The sequence below is a fragment of the Hemitrygon akajei genome, chromosome 3 (genome assembly GCF_048418815.1).
Source record: "Hemitrygon akajei chromosome 3, sHemAka1.3, whole genome shotgun sequence".
Classification (NCBI taxonomy): Eukaryota; Metazoa; Chordata; class Chondrichthyes; order Myliobatiformes; family Dasyatidae; genus Hemitrygon; species Hemitrygon akajei.
This window is the reverse complement of record NC_133126.1, coordinates 150,648,077-150,669,730: the sequence shown is the minus strand read 5'-3', so window position 1 is coordinate 150,669,730 and position 21,654 is coordinate 150,648,077. Positions and strand designations below refer to the sequence as shown.

At 41.6% G+C, this 21,654-nt stretch overlaps 1 protein-coding gene across 3 annotated transcripts in view; it reads left to right on the top strand.

Annotated features, from left to right (window-relative positions):
* The window catches only part of golim4a (golgi integral membrane protein 4a), a 100,729-nt gene that overhangs the window by 47,733 nt on the left and 31,342 nt on the right, over positions 1 to 21,654 (top strand). For all 3 annotated transcript variants that reach the window (XM_073041039.1, XM_073041038.1, XM_073041040.1), the window contains exons 8-11: positions 5,486 to 5,644; positions 10,736 to 11,077; positions 17,514 to 17,710; positions 19,992 to 20,068. In XM_073041039.1, coding sequence (XP_072897140.1) covers positions 5,486 to 5,644; positions 10,736 to 11,077; positions 17,514 to 17,710; positions 19,992 to 20,068 — 775 coding nt within the window. The remainder of the gene's footprint in view (positions 1 to 5,485; positions 5,645 to 10,735; positions 11,078 to 17,513; positions 17,711 to 19,991; positions 20,069 to 21,654) is intronic.

Here is a 21,654-nt window from a genome sequence, read left to right as displayed (position 1 = left end):
TATTTTACTGGCTACAAAATGTAAAATGTAATTTGAAGATTACCTATATGTAGCCAGATGAAATTACTTGGAGAAACTATTTGAAGATCCATACATCTAGACAGGATGACAGTATGTTCTGTGTTCTTGTAATGAAGTAATTGATTTTGCAGTTGCCTGCTTGCTGATTGGAAATGAGTGAAATCTTTTTGTGCTTCATAGGGAATTGCTGCCAGAATTTCAGTTAATATTATAATATTATGTCATTTCTTTTTATTTGCAGTAGTTCCTTTTGGAAACATTGCTGAATTTGATTTATTATTGTTCTTGAGCTCCCGGCAAGTACACCTAATGGTGCAGAGAGATGATTCAGAAATCCTTCATCGAGTGCGCCAATTTTCTAAAGTTTGTGCCAAACGTGTACAGGGAGAGTTGCTCCTTGGAGCTGATGTTCAGTTAGTTGAAGTTTTGAAAGGGCCTGATGATCCACATTCATCTCCTGGACCCCACTCTAAGACCTTTCTGTAAGCCACACATTGGGTCATAGAGTACCACAGCAAAGAACCAAGCCCTTTGGCCCATTTGGTCCATGCTAAACTGCTATTCTGCCTAGTCCCATCGACATGCACGTGCACTGCAGCCATCATACCTTTCCCATCCATGTACTTCTCCACATTTTTCTGAATGTTGATATCGAACCTGCATTCACCATTTCCCCTGACAGCCTGTTCTACACCACATCACCCTCTGAGTGAAGAATTTCCCCCTCAGGCTCCAGTCTTAACCTGTGACTTCTAGTTCTCATTTCATCCCAACTCAGTAGAAAAAACCTGTTTGCATTAACCCTTTTGGAGTACAATGTACAGTTTTGGTCACCTACCTGCAGAAAAGATGTAAACAAGGTTGAAAGAGTGTAGAGGGAATTTACAAGGATGTTGCTGGGTTTGGATGACCCAAGTTATAAGGAGAGATTGAACATGTTAGGACTGTACTCTTTGGAACGTAGAGGTGATTTGATAAAGGTATACAAAATTATGAGGGGTATAGATAGGGTAAATGTAAGCAAGCTTTTTCCACTGAGGTTAGGTGGGAATACAACCAGAGGTCATGGGTTAAGGCTGAAAGGTGAGAAGTTTAAGGGGAATGTGAGGGGAAACTTCTTCACTCAGAGAGTCATGAGAATGTGGAATGAGCTGCCAGCAGAAGTTGTGCATGCAAGCTCGATTTCAGAGTTTGAGAAATTTGGATAGGGCCATGAATAGTAGGGTTATGGAGGGCTATGGTTCTGGTGCAGATTGATAGGATTAAGCAGTCTAAATGGTTTTGGCATGGACGATGGGCTGAAGGGTCTGTTTCTGTGCTGTACTTCTCTATGATTTTATCTATACCTCTCAAAATTATGTACACCTCTATCAAATCTCCACTCATTCTCCCACACTCCAGGAAATAAAGTCGTAGCATATTCAGACTTTCCCAAAATCTCAGGTCTTCAAGTCCTGACAACATCCTTGTAAATTTTCTCTGTACTCTTTCAATCTTATTGATATTCTTCCTGTAGGTAGGTGACCAGAACTGCACACAATACTGCAAATTTGTTCTCACCAACATCTTATACAATTTTAACATAGCAACTCCTGTACTTAGTACTTTGATTTACGTAGGCCAATGCGCCTAAAGCTCTTTTTGCCTGTGATACCACTTTCAAAGAATTATGGATCTGTACTGCCATTTCCTGCTGTTCTACTGTACTCGTCTGTGCCCTACCATTCATTTTCAGTTCCCTGACTGGTTTGCTAGCAGAAGCAGTCAAGGCCAAAGTTTGCCTGGGAATTATCCTACTTTACTTCTCTTGCCTCTCCCATCCTCTGGCAAATTTTATTATCTATGTTCCCAGGAACATAACAAAGTAACATGAAGAATGGTTCATTGGGCAAGGCAGACAAAGGCATTCAAAAGCCCCATGATGCTGGACAGATCAAGTAAATACGCTAAGTCGTACTATTCATGAAAGCTGTTGGGTTTAATGAGAAAAGCAGTGCTACTTTGAATGGTTATCTACACAGTATGGTTCTGTGAACATACTTTGAAGATAAGTCAAATATAAACATAATACGCTTAATAAATCAGACAGCATTTATGGTCAGTGTCAGTTAATACTTCATGTCAATAATTAATCTTTAATTTAAAAATAATTAAGAGAGAAATTCTATATTAAAGAGCAATTCTTTTATTGTTACTTAATAATATTTTATCTGCTGTTTGATCATCAAGTTCAAACTGGTACCGCAGTGTGGTGAACTACATACACCTGTCTGGACACGCCCCCTGATGACTGCTCCTGTGGCTCCTCCCACAGACCCCGGTATAAAGGTGATGGAGGTCTAAGCCCGGCCTCTCAGTCTCAAGGATGTAGTAAGGTGGTCACTCACTGCTCGTTCCTTCTTCCAGTCAATAAAAGCCGATATCTCGCTTTTACGTCTCAGAGTGAGTTATTGATGGTGTATCACACAGGCCCGAATATCCATGGAGTTAGCTGGACATGCAGAGTTATCACTTGCTCTGCAGCACACGATTGTCATGATCTTGCTTAACTTCGTATATCAGATATAGGAGCAGAATTAGACCATTTGGCCCATTTCAAATTAGCTGATTTTTCCTCTCAGCCCCAAACTCCTGCCTTCTCCCTGTATCCTTTCATACCTTTACCAATCAAGAATCTTATTCATCTCTGCCTTAAATATACTGCACATACAACTTTGGCCTCCACAGCTGCCCATGGCAGTGAATTCCACAGATTTATCACTCTCTAGCTAAAGAAATTCCTCCTCCTCTCCATTCTAAAGGGATGCCCCTCTATTCTGAAGGGGTATCCTCTGGTCTTAGGCTCTCCCACAATAGGAAATATCCTTTCCACATCCATTCTATCAAGGCCTTTCACCAGTTGATAGATTTCAATGAGGTCACCCCTCATTCTTCTGAATCCCAGTGGATACAAGCCTGGAGGCATCAAGCACTCTTCATATGACATTCAAAGGTTAGGTCCTTCGCTAACTTGTTGAAGAGTCCAGTAGTGAAGCTATCTGTAGGAGTGAAGTGAAGCATCTGTTTTCTATCTGCCTTTTCTATCTGTGTGTTTGTTATGGTAGCTAGTCACGTGGGCGGGGCAAGTAAAGTGAAGGGTTAAGTTGCATATTCATGCTTGTTCTGGGCAGTTTGAATCTGGGGACTGTTGGCTGTCACATCTTTGGTTATTCGCTTAATTACATTTGAATTCACTGAACTCTACTTAACTTCATTTAAGTCCACTTAAGTACGTTTAATATTGCTAGTTTTACTTTTGTAAGTTTCATCACTTCAAGATTGTATTATTTTCTAGTTGCTAATAAAGGATCGAATACAGTTCTTCGACCTTTTCAGGATTATTATTGGATTGATCAGAGGGCATGCCATACAGGATAACTCCAAGTGTCTGGTCTCTAGCAGCGGCATTGATTTGTTCGAGTAGCCGCAACGCTGTCATTTCCCCTCGGTCTCTCAAAAGACCTGGTCATCATGTTTTTGGCAATCTGCAGTTTGTCATGATTAGAGGCTACGGAGTGAAGAATGTACTTACAAGGCCAGGACTTAAGAATTAATACATTAAGCAGTCTGCAGCAAATTCTACCCTCAGGGCCTCTCAACAAATTCTTATAAGCATTCATGGGCTGCCAAGGGAGAAGTAATACATAAGTGGATTAATGATGCATTAGATGTGTGGAGGCATGAGCAAAAGGAAGGAGGAGTGAGTGGTAAGATAGTATGTACAATGATATACAGGCAGTTCCCGGGTCACGTACGAGTTCCGTTCCTGAGTCCGTCTTTAAGTCGGATTTGTACGTAAGTCGGAACAAGTACATCTGGTATCATTTAGCGACAGTTATTCAAACGTTTGTCTTAGTATATAGTATATATTTTACCTTTCTATGCATATAAAACATTTAAGAAACGAATGTATTCCAATAATTAAGCCACTGCGTTGCTTAATAATAATTGTAGATTTCATCGGGGCAGGGCCTTTCACGAGCTCCATTATTCTCACTTTATCCGTTATCCTTTAAAATTGTTCCGGTCGTTGACCGACTGTAGCCTAACGCTTTTCCAATGACCGATGGCATTTCACCTCTTTCCAAATGCTTTATTATTTCCACTTTATTTTCAGTCGCGATCGCTTCCCATCAATGGAACAAAAACACTGCGGGCAATGGGTCCTGAGCTGCGCCGGCTCTCGAGGTCCACTGGGTCCTAAGGACCACCGCACTAAGTCAGGCTAAATGGGGCTGTGCTGGGTTTGGGTATTTGATCCTCCACAATATTCCGCGTGGGAATTTAAACTGGAGGTGGCAGTGTTTTTTATTTACACGGTCAAGTTTCGAGCTTGACATCAACCCAGCACGGATGGTACGGGAATCACTGGATCGACATCAACCCGGCACGGGACCGGTCTGTCACTGGATCGAACTTGCGCCTGGCGCTGATCTCACTGCGCCACCTGCTGACCGGAACGGGGGAGGGGTGGGGTCAGGGTGAATCTTACTAAGAAAAATTTAAGCCAAATTCAAAGTTAAACACTCAACACAGTGTCAACGGCAAGGACTTAAAATGGCAGACGGCGTTGCGATCTGACTTAAAATGGCGGATGACGTCGCGTTCTGACTTAAAATGGCAGACGGCGTGCTCCTTCCTCGGTTCGTAAGTACGAGTTGTCCGTAAGTCGGACGTTCATAACTCGGCGACTACCTGTAGAATGAAAAGTGCAAGTATGGGACGATAATGAAACAAGAAGAAAAGTAAAGCTGAGGTACAAGTGGCAATAGTGAATTGGGGTTCAGTTCCTGCTGCTGTAGGCTTTCCTCCAAGTGCTCAGGTTTCCTCCCACATTCCAAAGATGCACCGTGAGGATTAGTGAGCAGTGGGCATGCACACTTGTGGGCTGCCCAACACAATCCTCGTTGACTTGCTTTGACATAAAGGACATATTCCACTGTATGCTTCAATGTGTGTGTGACAAAGCTACATAAACTCTAATCTTTAGTAAAATATTTGTTTGTAATAGACGTAGTATTCAGCGTGAAAGTCTTTAATCTGTGCAGCAGAATGGTGGGATACTGTTTCTCAAGCTAATGTCGGGTTTCATTGGAACAGTGTAGGAAACCAGTGGAAATCAGAGTGAAAGTGAGATGCTGAATGAAAATGTATGTGGCCAGAATCTTCTGCTGATTCTTAAAAGCCAAATGGAGATGGGCCATAATGCCAACACCGACTTTGTGTTTGGTCTTTCCTAGTCCAGAGTGGAAGAGGCCATTTTGGGAGAAGTAAATGCAGTTTACTGAATTGAATTGAAGTATCAGAGAAAATTGCTCCTTTTTTGCAGCTATAGGCTGCAGGAATGGAGGAAATCCCACTGATTTGTTAATGTACTGCTTTTATAAGCAATTGCCACATTATAATATGCTTTTCTGAATTATAGGCTCAAGTAGAAGAATACAAGCAACTACGAGAAACACTAAACAAAATGCCCAGCCTGAGGCAAACTGAGGAAGGGCTGCCTTCTCTCAATGCAGAGAAATCACACCCGGGAGACCAGGACCAGGGTCCATATAGGGCTGAAGAGGAACAACATGATGAGGTATGTCAAAGTGTAACCAAGGTGGTGAGTACATTTATCTGTGATTACTGTTAGATGTTAAATCCTGATGCCAGGGAAGAAAATCTGTTAAAGTATATTAAACAAGCAATAGAAGGTTGACAGACAGTCCTGTAATATTTTGAATAGAAACTTTTGTGTGATTCTCTTTCACGGGGTGATGGGGATTTTCTGTATTTCACGTCTCATTTATTTTGTGAGCCTGTACCAGGATTATGTCTCTGAAGCATTAGAATGTAGAACACAGAATGGTACGGCAGAGTATGGGTCTTCCTCTGCTTTTAGAGATGCAGCACAGTAGCAGACACTTCTGGTCCAATGAGCCCATGCTGCCCAGTCACATCCATGTGTTCAAGCAGTCCACAACCATGTATGCCTCTGGAATGTGGAAGGACTCAGAGGGAACATCCAAACTCCTCATGGAGAGCAGTGGGAATTGAATCCGGTTGCTGGTACTGTAAAGTGTTGCACTGACTGCTGGACTCCTGCGCTGACTTACCGTATCTTAAGCATACTTCCCCCATCAGCATAATCCTTCCCTTATATAAACTTACATCCTTGTGCCTATCTCAGAGACTTCTGAATGTTTTTAACCCATTGATCAGGCACGTTATGTAGGAATTCTATTTGTCAAAAATGCCAAGAACAATGTTCCATGTTCATCTTTCATAACCTAAACAAATCTAAGAAACTTCCGCATGTTCTTTCATTTAGCCATTGTGCAGTAAGGTGATAAATTTATTAAGATCAGATTAAGATGTCAGGAAAAAGAAATTCTTAGGGACCTGAAGAGTCGTGTTATGCCAACATCCTTCAATGACCCCTTGTAGGATCTGAGGTACCTCTGTCACCTGCAAAGGGATCTTACCACCTCTCCCACCCTTCGCTTTACACAGGGATCACTCCCTCCGTGATTCCCTTGTCCAATTGTCACTCCCTATTAATCTCCCTCCCGGCAGTTATTCATACTAGTAGCCAAAGTGCTACACTTGCCTATTCACCTCATCCCTCACCTTCATTCAGGGCCCCATACGCTTCACCTGTGAATCTGCTGGGGTCGTCTATTGTGTCCGATGCTCCCAGTGCAACTTCCTTTACATTTTTGAGACCCATCGTGAATTGGGGCAATGCTTTGTTGAGTACTTTTGCTCCATACACCACAAGCAGAATTCCTTGGTGGCCAAGCATTTTAACTCCGATTCCTGTTCCCATTCTGACTTGTCAGTCCACAACTTTCTGTTGTGCCAAGATGATGCCACCCTCAGGGTGGAGGAGCAACACCTTATATTCCGTCTGGGTGGCCTCTAACCTGATGGCATGAATATCAATTTCTTCTCCTTCCTCCCCTCTTTTCCTATTTCCCACTCCGGCCTCTGACCTCTTCTCACCATCATTGGGGACCCCACCACTCAGGACAACCTCTCTTCTCACTGCTGCCATCAAGAAGAAGGTACATGAGCCTCAGGACCCACACTGCCGGGTTCAGGAACAGTTGTTACCCCGCAACCATCAGGCTCTTGACCAAGGTGGATAACTTCACCCAACTTTACTTGCCCCATCATTGAAATGTTCCCACAACCTATGGACTCACTTTCAAGGACTCTTCATCTCATGTTCTCAATATTTATTGCTTATGTATTAATTATTATTGTTTCTTCTTTTTCCATTTACACAGTTTGTTGCCTTCTGCACTCTTAGTTGGGTGCTCTTTCATTGACTTTATTAAAGTTATTATTCTATAGATCTGTTGCGTATGCTCACAAGAAAATAAATCTCGAGGTTGTATACGGTGACATATACGTACTTTGATAAAAAGTTTTACTTTGATTTTGAACCTGCCTATCACCTCCCCCAGGGTCCCCTCTTCCTTCCCTTTTTCCTCTGGTCCACACTCCTCTTCTATCAGATTCCTTCAACTATACAAGAAATCCGGGTACAACCTACAGAAGGTTATTTTAAGTGCGAAAAAAAAGTCAGCACTGGCTGGGTTTACCGGTCATTGCTTCCTACAAAGTGAAAGTTAACATCATGAATGGCTGCGGTGCTTGACTCCCAGATGAGCTCAATGCCTTTTATGCTCACTTTGAAACGGAGAATAAAACTGCACCTGCGGCATCCAGTGACCCTGTGAGCTCTGTCTGACGTCAGAGCATCTTTTAAGAGGGTGAACCCTCACAAAGCATCAGGCCCTGATGGTGTACCTGGTAGGATATTGAAACCCTGTGCCAAACAAATGGTGGGAGTGTTCAAGGATATCTTCAATCTCTGACTGCTGCAGTCAGAGTTTCCCATCTGCTTCATAAGGGTGACAGCCATACCAATGCACAAGAAGATCAGGGTGAGCTGCCTCAATGATTGTGGGACTCACATCTACTGTAATGAAGTGCTTTGAGAGACTGGTCATGGCCAGAATCAACTTCTGTCTAAGCAAAAACCTGGACCCACTGCAATTTGACTATCGGCACAATAGGTGTACAGTGGATGCGATCTCACCGGTTTTCCACTTGGCCTTGAATCACTTGGACAATAGTAATAACTATTTCACTCTGCTGTTATTTGATTACAGCTCAACGTTCCACACCATCATACCCTCAGTACTAATCAACAAGCTCCAAAACCTGGTCCTCTGTACCTCCCTCTGCAACTCCCTTGGCCTCCTCACTGGGAGACCACAGTCTGAGCAGATCAGAAATAGTATCACCTCTCTGCCAGTCAAGACTAGTACACCTCAAAGATGCCCACTGTTCTGCTTTCTCTACAGCCTTCATTGTATGGCTGGGCACAGCTCAAATGCCATCTTTAAATTTACTTATGACACAGTGGGCAGAATTTCAGACAGTGGTGAGAAGGCATACAGGAGCAAGATAGATCAGCTGGTTGAGTGGTGTTGCAGAAACAACTTTTCACTCAACGTCAGTAAGACCAGGAAATTGACTGTGGACTTCAGGAAGGGGAGGTCAAGGGAACACACACCAGTCCTCATCAAAGAATCAGCAGTGGGAATGATGAGCAGTTTCAAGTTCCTGGGTGCCAACCTCTGTGAAGACCCATCCTGGGCCCAGCATATTGTTGCAATTACAATGAAGGCACAACACTGACTATATTTCATTAGGAGTTTGAGGAGAATTGCTATGTCACCGGAGACACTCACAAATTTTTAAAGATGTACCGTGGAGAGCATTCTAACTAGTTGCATCACCGTGTGGTAAGAGGGGCCTCTGTACTGGATTAGAATAAACTGCAGAAGGTTGTCAACTCAGCCTGCACTCTCATGGCATCGGCTTCCCCAGCATTGAGGACACCTTCAGAAGGTGTTGCCTCAACAAGCTGGCATCCGCCATGATGGAGCGCCATCAACGAGGACATGCCCTCTTCTCATTGCTACCATTAAGGAAGAGGTACGGGAGCCCGAAGACACGCACTGAGTTTTTCTGGAGCAGTTTCTTCCCCTAAGCCATGAGATTTGTGGACTGAGATACAGGATTTGTTCCTGAGACTTGTTGGAGCCACTCTCCCAGTCCACCTGTCACAGCTCCAAGTGCTCCTATCACCACCGATTTACGCTGGTTTTAACCTTCCACATTCTTTCTCGCTGCTCTTTTGAGCCCTGGTATTTCTCCAGCTTCTCATATTCTTTCTTCCTGCTGTTACTGCCAATTGGGATTGCCACATCTATTACTATTGGTTTCTTCTGTTCCTTGTCCAGTGTTACTATGTCTGGTTGGTTGGCCAGTACCTGCTTATCAGTCTGTATCTGGAAGTCCCACAGGATCTTAGCTGTCATTCTCCACTACTGTCTCAAGTGTTTCCCATTTGGATTTAGCATATGCAGATCTAAACAATACGTACGCAGCACAGACTTTCCCATACACAATTCCTGCAACTGAGTTGTGCTGTTCACTCTATGCTGTCCCTTTCTGCATCTTGCACCCTGCTTCTATGTGCTGGGATGGTTTCGGCAGATTCTTTGCACAGTGTGCATCTTGGGTCTTGTCTGGTGTGATAGATCCCTACTTCTATTTCTTTTTTTTCTTTCTCTCTTTCTCCCTCTCTCTTTCTCTCTCTCCCTCTCTTTATTATTATGTATAGCAACGTACTGCTGCCGCAAAACAACAGATTTCATATACCAGTGATATTAAACCTGATTCTGAATCTGAAAATATGAAGTTCTAAGGGTTAGTTTTTGACCCTCAATTATTGACTATTCCAAATATTGACGTGGAGGAGGGTCAGAGGATACGGGATCCACATTTGGCGATGACACAAAGGGAGGGTTGCAGCTGTCAGGATCTTTGGACTCTGTAACAGAATAGTTAGGATGTTTATGTGGGTGTAAACTTGGCACATGGTGTTTAAAGTGGAAAAGTGTAAGATAATATACTTCAGTAAGAGGAATCTAAAGGCAAACTACTATAAAAATTATTTTTCAAAATTCAGATGACCTAATTATAGAGACATTTTGGTTTTCTTGGTGCATGAGTTGCATGAAATTATCTGGCAGGAAGGCAGATAGCATATTTGTCTTTATTGCAAAGACAGTTGAGGTTTGAAAGTAAGGAAGTACTGTGACTGTTGTGCTTCATATTGGAGGCCTGGATTACTGGGCATAGTTTTGAGTTCTTATTTAGGAAAGAATATACGGTACTGCCATAGTGGTAGTCAAAAAGAGGTTTTGCAGTCTAATTTGGAGATGAGAGCATTATCCTAAGCAACTTAGGAAATTAGATGTGTACTCCCTGGGGTTTAGAAGTAGGAAAGCTGCTGACAATGAAGAGAAGCAGAGTGGCACAGTTAGTAAAGTTGCTGCCTTACAGCACTGGAGACTGGTGTTTAGTTCTGACATTGGGTAATTTCTGTGTGGAGTTTTCACACTCTGCCGGTGATGGAGAAAAGTTTACTGTAAACAGATACCTGATAGCCAGTGCAGATTTAATGGACAAATGGGGTTTGATTTGGTGATCTATGCTGCTGTGATTGTGAACTTCAACAGATTATGCTAGGTTTGTAAGCAGGGTGAGTATAGACCAGAGCCAGTGCAATGATTAAATAAAGTTACACATGTACGTCTTTCAGAGAGAAGGTGGCCTGTCACATGTTAAGCCAATGATAGAGGAGAATGAGATCACTAAAACAAGAGAAGATAATGAAGAAGAACTGGAGAAGCGATATCCTCAACATGAAAACTGGCACAGGAATCCACAGCCAGGGCATTTAGATGTGGACCCGGATGAAAACGAAGGACAGGAGCATCGTCATGAGTGGGATCAGGAGAGAGAAGGTCACATAGTGGATCAGGCAAAAGCAAATGGACAACATCAAGAGGAAGAAGAAACTGAAAATCATCTGAATGAGGATCATGAAAATGGAAATGACCACGGAGAAGAACAAAATCTCTCCACAAACAGTCCTAAGGAGGTAATAATTAACTTTATTTTATTTATTAAGTTTCAAGAACATGAATGCAAAAATAACCCAATTTTTCTTATCTTGTTGACCTGCTCTTTGTTTCTACACTCCCATCTCCAATAGTAAATGTGTACTCATAAATTTCTCTGAGTCTGACACCATTTACTACCTGTCTTTCTTCTGTTTCTTCCCATGTCTACTTCATTCCTATGTGAATGCATACTCCCATTTTGTTTCCAGTTCACCGCCGCCTGTCCCTAACCTTCCCAAACTCTTTTTCTCCTTCAGTTCCACCTACTGCTCCATTGGCCCTGTCCCCGCTAAACTGCTGACCATATAACTTCCCTTCCTGGCCCCTGAGTTAGCAATCAGATACCATGTCTCCTGCGCTCAAAAATACAGACCCTTTGATCTTATGTCCTCACAAATGACCACTCAATCTGCGACTTCCCTATTGTCTCTAAAGTTCACGATGTGTATCAAATTCATATCTATCTTCTCAAGCATTTTTTGTTCAACTTTCTCCAAACTATTTTCTGCCATTGCCATAGTTTTGTGTTGGTAATGAACTCCAGTGTGACCGGAACAGGTAATCTCTCTAATTAAGCTTCTCAACCTTTCTGTAACCTTTTGTCATTGTTGACTGCACCATCCAACTTTTCAGCTGGTTTGATTACCACACACCCGGATGCATCTTTAACTCTCCGTTCAAAACTACAAAAACTCAGACGCCTCAGGCTCAGCCTTTGTAATAAATGTAAATCAATGCATGCAATTAAAGCCTGCTGGAAAAAAACAAGTCAACATATGCATGCAATATTGTTGAGTGTGAAAATATAAATTCAATTGATATAATCTTCATCATTCACAGCATGTTATGGCTTAAAAATGGAGAAACTTTTTAACGTTCTAATCAGCGATAGACATGTGTGTGAAAATGTAATATAGGAAACATAATGGAGACCAGGTCAAGGTGAGGTTTAGATTTGTTCTTAAAAAAAATGTTCAGTTGGAAGATCAGAAAATACGGCATTATTTCTGTTTTGCTTGCAAATCTGTAATAACATGAGGAGGGTTTAACTGTATACCCACCCCCTACCTCAACCTCACCAAACCCTGAACAAACTACAATTGTAAAATATTGGGACCTGGCACTAATTTCTGTGGCACATCATTCACTGCAGCTCTTCAAGCAGAAAATGACTCATTTTATGCCCTGTGCCTCCTGATAGCCCACTAACCTTCCATCAACACTATTATGTAACCACCTCAACCGCTGGTTTCTGTTTTCTGCAATAATTTTAAATTGTATTTCTTAAGGGAATCCATATATAATATATCCACTGTTTGCCCTTTATCCAAGGCACACTCCTTCAAAGAGCTCTAATAAATCAGTCAAACCTGATTTTCCACATACTCTGAAAGAAAATTTAGAAATAATTATGTCCTTTTGATTATAATAGTTACCTTGTTTCAAACGTAGGCTCTCAGTAATGCAGTAATTAATGGAACTTTGTAGTTTTTTCATATGTTTGGATGTTTTATTCCTATCTTCTTCCTGAACACTGAGGATTTTTATGAGTATTGTGATTTTGATCAAACCAAATAACCTCAGCCCTCTACTTTGGGATTGGCTAAAACAATTTGGATGAGAGCAGAGTTAAATGTGCATTCCCCTACGTGAGCATAATCATCATTTGCGCTTATGCCTAACTCTTGATCATATATGTAATAAGAAAATAAAAATCTCTGTGGATGTTGAAAATATTTTTTTAAAAGAGCTCTAATTAGCAGGCCAGCATTACCTGTGAAGAGTGGAAAAGAGTTAATGTTTCAGGTCGAACAGCCAATGTAAATGCAAGATTGTGGATGAGCCTATGAAATGTATTTAGGACAGTTTCCTGGAACAATACATTATGAAATCAACTAAAGAACAAGCTGTTTTAAATCTCTTCTTGTCTGATAAGACAGGTTTAATTACATCTTTCGGGAGTCCCAGGTAAAAGTGATAACAAAATAAGTTGTATATTTAAAATAAAAGAGAAAGTTCATCAAGCAACTAGAATCTTGAACATAATTCAGTTTTTTAATATGGAAAGTGCACTGGCTACAAAAAGTTGGGAAATTAAATTAAAATATTTGCCAGAAGATAAGCAATGGCAAGCATTTCAATAAATAATTCAGAAATTGTACATAAATAGTGATCAATCAGTGGTTAAATAAGGAGGCCAGGAATACTAATAGATCAAAAGTTGTGGCTTACATTTTCCTTATTGTGAGGAACTTAATAATTTCCTTATTAAGTTTATGGGGAATAAGATAGGAAAACACTTAAGAATGAGCAAAATATCTGATAGAGGGAGAAGTTAATTCAGAAGACTGTATTAGCATGAATCTGAGAATATCTACAACCATGCTAAAAGATAAAGATGTTCACAAATAAATATGGATCCCTTAAGACAAAGACCATAAGGCCCTAAGACATAGGAGCAGAATTAGGCCATTCGGTCTATCTGGTCTGCTCTGCTGACTCATTGCTGATTTATTATCTATCTCAATGCTATTCTCTTGCCATATCCCCATAACCTTAAATGCTCTGAATAATAGAGAACTTATAAACCTCTGCTTTAAATATACTCAATGATTTGGTCTTCACAGCCATCTGTGGCAATGAATTCCACAGATTCACCACCCTCTAGCTAAATGAATTCCTGCTCATCTCTGTTCTAAAAGGATGTCCCTCAACTCTGAAGCTGTGCCCTCTGGTCCTAGACTGCCCCACTATAGGAAGCATCCTTTCTACATCTACTGTATCTTAGATTTTCAATATTGATAGGTTTCAGTGAGATCTCCCCTTATTCTTCTAAACTCCAGCAGGTACAGCCCAGTACCATCAAACACTCCTCATATGTTAACCCTTTTGTTCCTGGAATCATTCTTCTGAACGTGCTATGTATCTTCTCCAATGCCAGCACATCTTTTCTTAGATAAGGGGCTCAGATCTGCTCATAATACTCCAATTGCAGTCTGACCAATGTCTTATCAAGTCTCAGCATTACATCCTTGGCTTTATGTTCTAGTCTTCTCAAAATGAATGCTATTGTTGCATTTGGCTTCCTTACCTCTGAGCCAACCGACAAGGTAACCGTCAGGGAATCATCCAAGTCCCTTTGCAACTCAGAGTTTTGAATTTCCTCCCTGTCTAGAAAATAGCCTATGTCTTTATTCCTTCTATCATAGAGCATGACCATAGATTTCTCAACAGTCTATTCCATCTGCCAATTCTTGACAAAGGGTCTCGGCCCGAAACGTCGACAGCGCTTCTCCCTATAGATGCTGCCTGGCCTGCTGTGTTCCACCAGCATTTTGTGTGTGTTGTTGTTTGAATTTCCAGCATCTGCAGATTTCCTCGTGTTTGCCAATTCTTTGCCCATTCTTCTAATCTGTGTAAGTCCTTCTGCTGTTTCCCTGCTTCCTTAACACTAAGTGCCCCTCCATTTTTCTTCGTATCATCTGCAAACTTGGCCACAAAGCCATCAATTCTGTCATTTAAAACGTTGACATATAACGTGAAAAGAAGTGTTCCCAACACCAACTCATATTGAAAACCACTAGTCACCAGCATCCAACCAGAAAAGACCAGTCAGCCATGCTAGTACCTTTCCTGTAATGCCATGGGCTCTTATCTTGTTAAGCAGCTTCATATGCAACACCTTATCATAGGTCTACTTAAATCCAAGTAAACGACATTCACTGATTCTCCTTTGTCCTTCCTACCTGTTACTTCGTCAAAAAATTCCAACGATTTTCCAAGCAAGATTGCCCTTAAGGAAACCATGCTAACCTTGGCATATTTTACCATGTTCCTCCAAATAAACTGAATTCTCACCCTTAATATTAAATTCCAGCATCTTCCCAACCACTGAAGTCAGGCTAACTGGCCTATCTGCCTCCCTCCATTTTTAAAGAGTGGGTGTGACATTTGTAATTTTCCTGACCTTTGGAAATATTCAAGAGCTAGTGATTCTTGAAAAATTACCACTAATGCTTCCACAATCTCTTCAGTTATCTCTTTCAGAACCCTGGGGTGTAGACCATCTGGCCCAGGTGACTTATCTATCTTCAGACCTTTCAGTTTCCCAAGAACCTTCTCCTTAGTAATAGCAGCAACACTCTTTTCTGCTTACTGATACCATCAAATTTCTGGCATATTGCTAGTACCATCCACGGTAAAGTCTAACACAAAATACTTTAGATCATAAGATCTAAAGATATAGAGCAGCAGTATGCTATTTGGCCTATCGAGTCTGCTCAGCCATTTCATCAAGCTGATCCAGTTTTCATCTCAGCCCAATCTCCAGCCTTCTCCCTGTATCGCTTCATGCCCTGACCAATCAGGAATCCATTAACCTCTACTTTAAATATACATGAAGGCTTGGCCTCCACAGCTGCTTGTGGCAAAGAGTTCCATAGATTCACTCGCTCTGGCTAAAGAAATACCTTCTCATCTCACTTTTAAAAAGATGCCTCTCTATTCTGAGGCTGTGTCCTCTGGCCCTACACTCTCCCACCATAAGACCTAGCCTCTCCACATCCACTCTATCAAGGCCTTTCATCATTCAGTAGGTTTCAATGAGGCCACCCCTCATTCTTCTGAATTCTAGGAAATACAGGCCCAGAGCTATCAAACACACTTCATATAACAAGTCATTCAATTCTGGAATCATTTTCATGAACTTCCTTTGAACCCTCTCCAGTTTCAGCACATCCTTTCTAAGATAGGGGGCCCAAAACTATCTCACAATACTCCAAATGAGGCCTCACCAGTGCTTTATCCTTGCTTTTATATTCTAGACCTCTTGAAATTAATGCTAACATTGCATTTGCCTTCATCACGACAGACTCAAACTACAAATTAACCTTTAGAGAATCCTGCACAAGGACTCCCAAGTCCCTTTGCAACTCAGTTGTTTTGTATTTTCTCTCCATTTAGAACATAGTAAACCTTTTTATTTCTTCCACCAAAGTGCATGATTGTGCACTTCCTGACCCTGTATTCCATCTACCATTTCTTTGCCCATTCCCCTAATCGATATAAGTCCTTCTGTAGCCTCTCTACCTCCTCAAAACTACCTACCCTTCTTCATTTTGTCTGGAAACTTTGCAACAAAGCCATCAATTCCATCATCCAAGTCATTGACATATAATGCAAAAAGAATTGGTCCAATCAGGTAGTCATCGGCAGCCAGCCAGAAAAGGCTCCCTTTATTCCCACTCTTTGCCTCCTGCCAGTCAGCCACTGCTTTATCCTTGCACAAATCTTTCCTGTAATACCATGCAGTCGTACTTGTTGAGCAGCCTCATGTGTGGCACCTTGGCAAAGGCCTCTGAAAATCCAAGTACATAACATCAACTGATTCTTCTTTGTCTATCCTGCTTGTTACTTCTTCAAAGAATTCAAAAAGATTTGTCAGGCAAGATTTTCCATTGAGAAAACCATGCTGATTACGACCTATTAAGTTCATTCACTGTTCCTTTGTCCACCATAATTACCTCCTCAGCTTCATTTTCCAGTGGTCCAGTATCCACTCTTACCTCTCTTTCACTCATATATATGAGAAAACTTCTGGTAGCTCTTTGATATTATTATCTAGCTTACCTTCATATTTAACCTTTTCTCTCCTTATGGTTTTATTAGTTACCTTGTGTTGGTTTTTCAGTGCTTCCCAAACCTCTATCTTTCCACTAATTTTGTTACATTATGTACTTTCTCTTTTGCTTCAATACTGTCTTTGACTCCCCTTGTCAGCCACTGTTGCTTCATCTATCCTTTAGAATACTTCTTCTTTGGGGATATATCTATCTTGTGCATCCCGAATTGCTGCCAGAAACTCCAGCCATTGCTGTCCTACCATGGTCCCTGCTAGTATCCCCTAGATCCTCTCTCATGCAGCTTTCGTTCCCTGTAGTCCACTGTAGCACTGATACATCTGACTTTAGCCTCTCCCTCTCCAACTGCAGGGTGAATTCTATCATAATATAATCACTTACTCTTAAGTGTTCCTTTATCTTATGCTCCCTAATCAAATTTAGTTCATTACAAAGCACCCAATCCATAATTGTCCTTTCTCAGGTGAGCTCAACCACAAGCTACTCTAAATAGCCAAGCTGTAGTCATTCTACAAATTCTGTCTCTTGGGATCCACTGCCAACCCAACTTTGCAAATCTACTTGCACATTGAAATCCCGTATGACCATTGTCCCTTTTACATCCCTTTTCTATATACTTTACTGTATCATACATAGTTTGTTAAAAGTGTTTTGAGGATAATGCTTATCTTTTTAATGCCAATATGTTTTGAATAAAATTCGTGCACAATTTAAAAATATTAATTTGATTGCCTCTATCTTCACGTTAAATTGCTTTGGGTTTTGTTTGGAATAGAAGAAATACAGATCCCTGTATGAGGAACAGTTGGAACAGCAGCGTCTTGGAGAGCTGCGGGAAGAAGAAGCACGTAGACTGAAGGAGAGGCAGGATGCGTTGCACCAGCAGAGACTGCAGGAGTACATGGATCGGCAGCAACGGCTCCAGCAAGAAGCAGAACACAAGGAAGAATTGTTGCGCCAAGAACACTTAAGGTGAAATATCAATTGGCACTGCCCTTGCTTTAATTTTCCCTTGTGTACGTGTACTTAAAAGTAAAGGGACATATCTCCCATTTAGTTTTAATGACTGCAGCTCTTAGCTCTGTAATGTAGATCTGACTAAAAGTTCTCACTCATCCCTAGTGATGAGCAGGCTGGAAGTACTCGTTCAGTACAGGATGTGTGTCTCCTTTAGAGGAAGGCTCCCATTTCATGAAGCCAGATTTTCGGCTACTTGCTGCCAACAAATGAGAGCAGATTCTGTGGGACAAGAGGTGCCATGGTAACAGAAAAAGATGTGTAGAATATGGTCAATCTAACAGAGTACTCCTTTTGATTCTCTTAGCTCCTCAATGAAATATATTTAACTTTTACTTTAAAAAGACTGGATTGTTTGCTGGCAACTACTACTTAGGCTATAATAGCCATCCAAAAAATTTGCAGCAAAGCAGATCAGTTCCCACCTATCCATTTCGGGCGACGGTAGTTCAAAACAGATGCTGGTTAAGCTTCAGTTTTACTTGAATACCTCCAGGCCAACCCTAGGAGACTGATGCGTTCCTCTTTCCTACAAATCAAGTGCTGTGAGGCTTCCAACCCATTAATTTTAGAGCTCAAATGACACATAATGGAAGTTGAAATAATAAAGAAGACTCATTAAATCTTATTGTTGTGCCTGCCATTTACAAGCTTGAAAATGTTACGCAGTAATATTCCAGACCGGGGTGATGGACCTATGGTACGCACGGCCAAGATGGCACATGCTAAAATTTTGTTGGCGCGTCGCATGCAGTGCCACCCCTTTAGTCATTAAACTTCACCCATAATAAAAAGATGCATAATGATTATCTCTACTGCCAAATGAAACAGCCCGTGATTTTTTCCAACTCAAGAGCAGTGAGATGTTTTCACAGGAAGTATCTCATGCCGGTTTGGTGCCTCTTAAACAGTTCTCATGACACGTCATATTGGATGATACAGTTTGAAATCCTTGCAGGCCTGGTGAAGTAGAAAATGTTTACACAAACAATGCTATTTAGCAATGATGTTATTTTTTCAATTGTCTTTTTAAGAGATTATTTAATTTTTGAGCATATTTTGTAAAATGCATGTTATTTCAATCTCTCTGTCATACTTTATTATTTGTTAAACAATAAATACATGTAAATAAGCAATAGGGCTCATCCTTTTTCCTTAAAAAGTTGATTGTTATTGCTCATTGTTATTATTATTCCTTCACCATTCCCCTTTCCCATTTCCCTCTCTCACCTTTATCTCCTTACATACCCATCACCTCCCTCTGGTGCTCCTCTCACTTCCCTGTCTTCCATGGCCTTCTGTTCTCTCCTGTCAGATACCTGCTTCTCCAGCCCTGTATCTCTTTCACCAATCGACTTCCCAGCTCTTTACTTCATCCCGCCCCCTCTCCCGATTTCACCTATCACCTACCACCTTGCACTTTTTCCTCTCCTTCCCGCACATTCTTACTCTGACTTCTCATCTCTTCTTTCCCGTCCTGATGATGGGTCTCGGCCCTAGCATCGACTGTTTACTCTTTTCCATAGATGCTGCCTGGCCTGCTGACTCACAGCGTTGTGTGCATCACTTTCATTTCCAGCATCTGCAGATTTTCTCTTGTTTGAAGATAGTGAGTGAACATATTTGATAACCCTGTCAATCTACAGTAGTAGATGCATCTGTTCTTGATAACTTTGTTTTAAGTGACCACCACACATACCTTGTGGAGACAGGTTCCTGTCTTCACACTGATGAAATCTCTCAACGTGTTGTGTGGTTCAACCAACCTGATAAATGCGATATTTTCATTGCAGATATGCTAAATCAACATTTGGCATCCGTGAGTCTCTCTGAACTATCATCACCTGCATAAACGTACACCACCATCGCATTACGCCACCACTATGGCTGTCAAGCTAGAGGATAAATCCTGCTTTAGTGAGGATTGCAGAAAGGATTTCCAGGATCAGCCGCAGGTATCTCACCTGTCCTGATCCACCTACCCTAGAACCAGTCAGAGAATCCCATCTATCTAGAGTCCTCCACCCTGCACCATCTTTTCAATCAGTCTTTATCTGTGATTACAGTATTCACAGATACCTGGTATAGATAGTAATCCAGAGAATTTCACCTTGGCTTGTTACTACATTGTTAAAATTCATCTTCAGAATCTCATCTGTTTTCCTGCCTGTGACATCTTAGACCTTGTCCTTGATTGTTGTCATTCATTACTAACTGTGAATGTTTGATGTAACAGGCGGCAGTCGGATTTCCGTGACGATAATGCTGCTACTGAAGCCGAAGATGAGCAGGATGTGCAAGAAGAGGAAGAGGGTGAGGTTGAATCTAATAATAGCCCTATATGTTAAGACTTGGATAAAGTGCAGATTTGACTGTGCGTAACTGATAAGAACGGAAAAACATTTCATTTGCAGGTGTGAACTTAAGTGGCTAAAGAATGTCTCAAAAGTGCATGTCCAGAGCTGAAGTAGAAAACAGTGCTTAAAACTTTAATTGAAGAATAGATCAGCTTTATTTGCCAAATGTGCATCAGAACATCGAATCATACAGTGAAATGTGTCACTTGCATGAACAGTCTGGGGGTGTGCTGGGGCAGGCGACAAGTACCACCATGCTGCTGGCACCAGTATAGCACGCCCAGGTCTTACCAACCAGCATGCTTTGGAGTGTGGAAAGAAACGCACACGGTCACAGGGAGAGTGTATAAGTTACTTACTGACAGGGCAGAAATTTAACTTTGATTACATTACACTAGCCACTAAACTACCATGCCAATCTACATAATTGCCATGGTCTCTTGAACTTTACCTGAGTTACTTAAGTTTTAATTTTTTTTATTTGGAAATCAGTTCCTCTTCTGGTTCTTGTGTACCAGTCAGAATCCTCCTCTGGCGGAGAGTGGAACAATTTAGATATGTAGTGGTGAAATAGTCTTGGAAGTGCAGGCCACGATAGTTTAGATAAATCTTTAAATTGACAAAAAGGCGTATCTGGGGTGGAGAGGTCAGACTGGGAAAGAGATGAAAGATAAAGTAACAAGCAACTAGGAGCTCGGTGTCCTGAATGTGGACTGAATGGTGGTGACCTGTAATGCAGTCACTTGATTTACATTCCACATCAACAATGTAGAACAGGCCACACTGTGAACTCTGTGTGCAGTGGACTAACCTTGAAAAAGTACAGGTAAATTGATGGAGTGTTTGGGGTCCTGGACTGGCATCTCCAATGTTGCATGGTAAAGGTGGGTATCAGTAGAGATGGAAGAGCCTCCCAGAGGGATGATGTGGTTCTTTGAAAAAGTTTTCTTTGAACGCTGATTTCATTGAAGATGTCATCGTTGAAATACCTCACACTGTGGTTTTCTCAAGTGTGGATGGAGGCACCAGTGTGGGCACACACAAGTTAGGGACTTCCTCACATCCAGCAGCTTGCCAAACTCTCTGTGCCATCAGCTTATTCTCCCAGTCAGGGCTGAGCACCAAGGGGCAGTTCTACTGGTGCACTCGTGTCTCAGGGCAACCTTGAGTATATGTAGGAGCTTGCTTGATGTTAGCAGAAACCCCTTTAGAACTGTCCCTGTTGTTCAGAACAGATGCTTCACAGAAAGTAGCAAACCCTTCACAAGCTTAACAGCAAGCAGCAGAAATCGCAGGTCAGGCAGCATTAATGGAAATGAATAAACAGTTGACATTTCAGGTTGAGACCCTTCATTAGGACTGGAAAGGAAGGGAAGAAGGCAGAAAAAGAAGGTGGTGGGAGGGGTAGGAGGACAAACGAGAAGGTGATAGGTGAAGCCATGTGGGTTGGGGAGGTGGGGATGAAGTAAGATGCTGGAAGCATTGGAAAAGGCAAAGGGCTGGAGAAGGAGGAATCTGATAGGAGAGGAGAGTGGATTATGG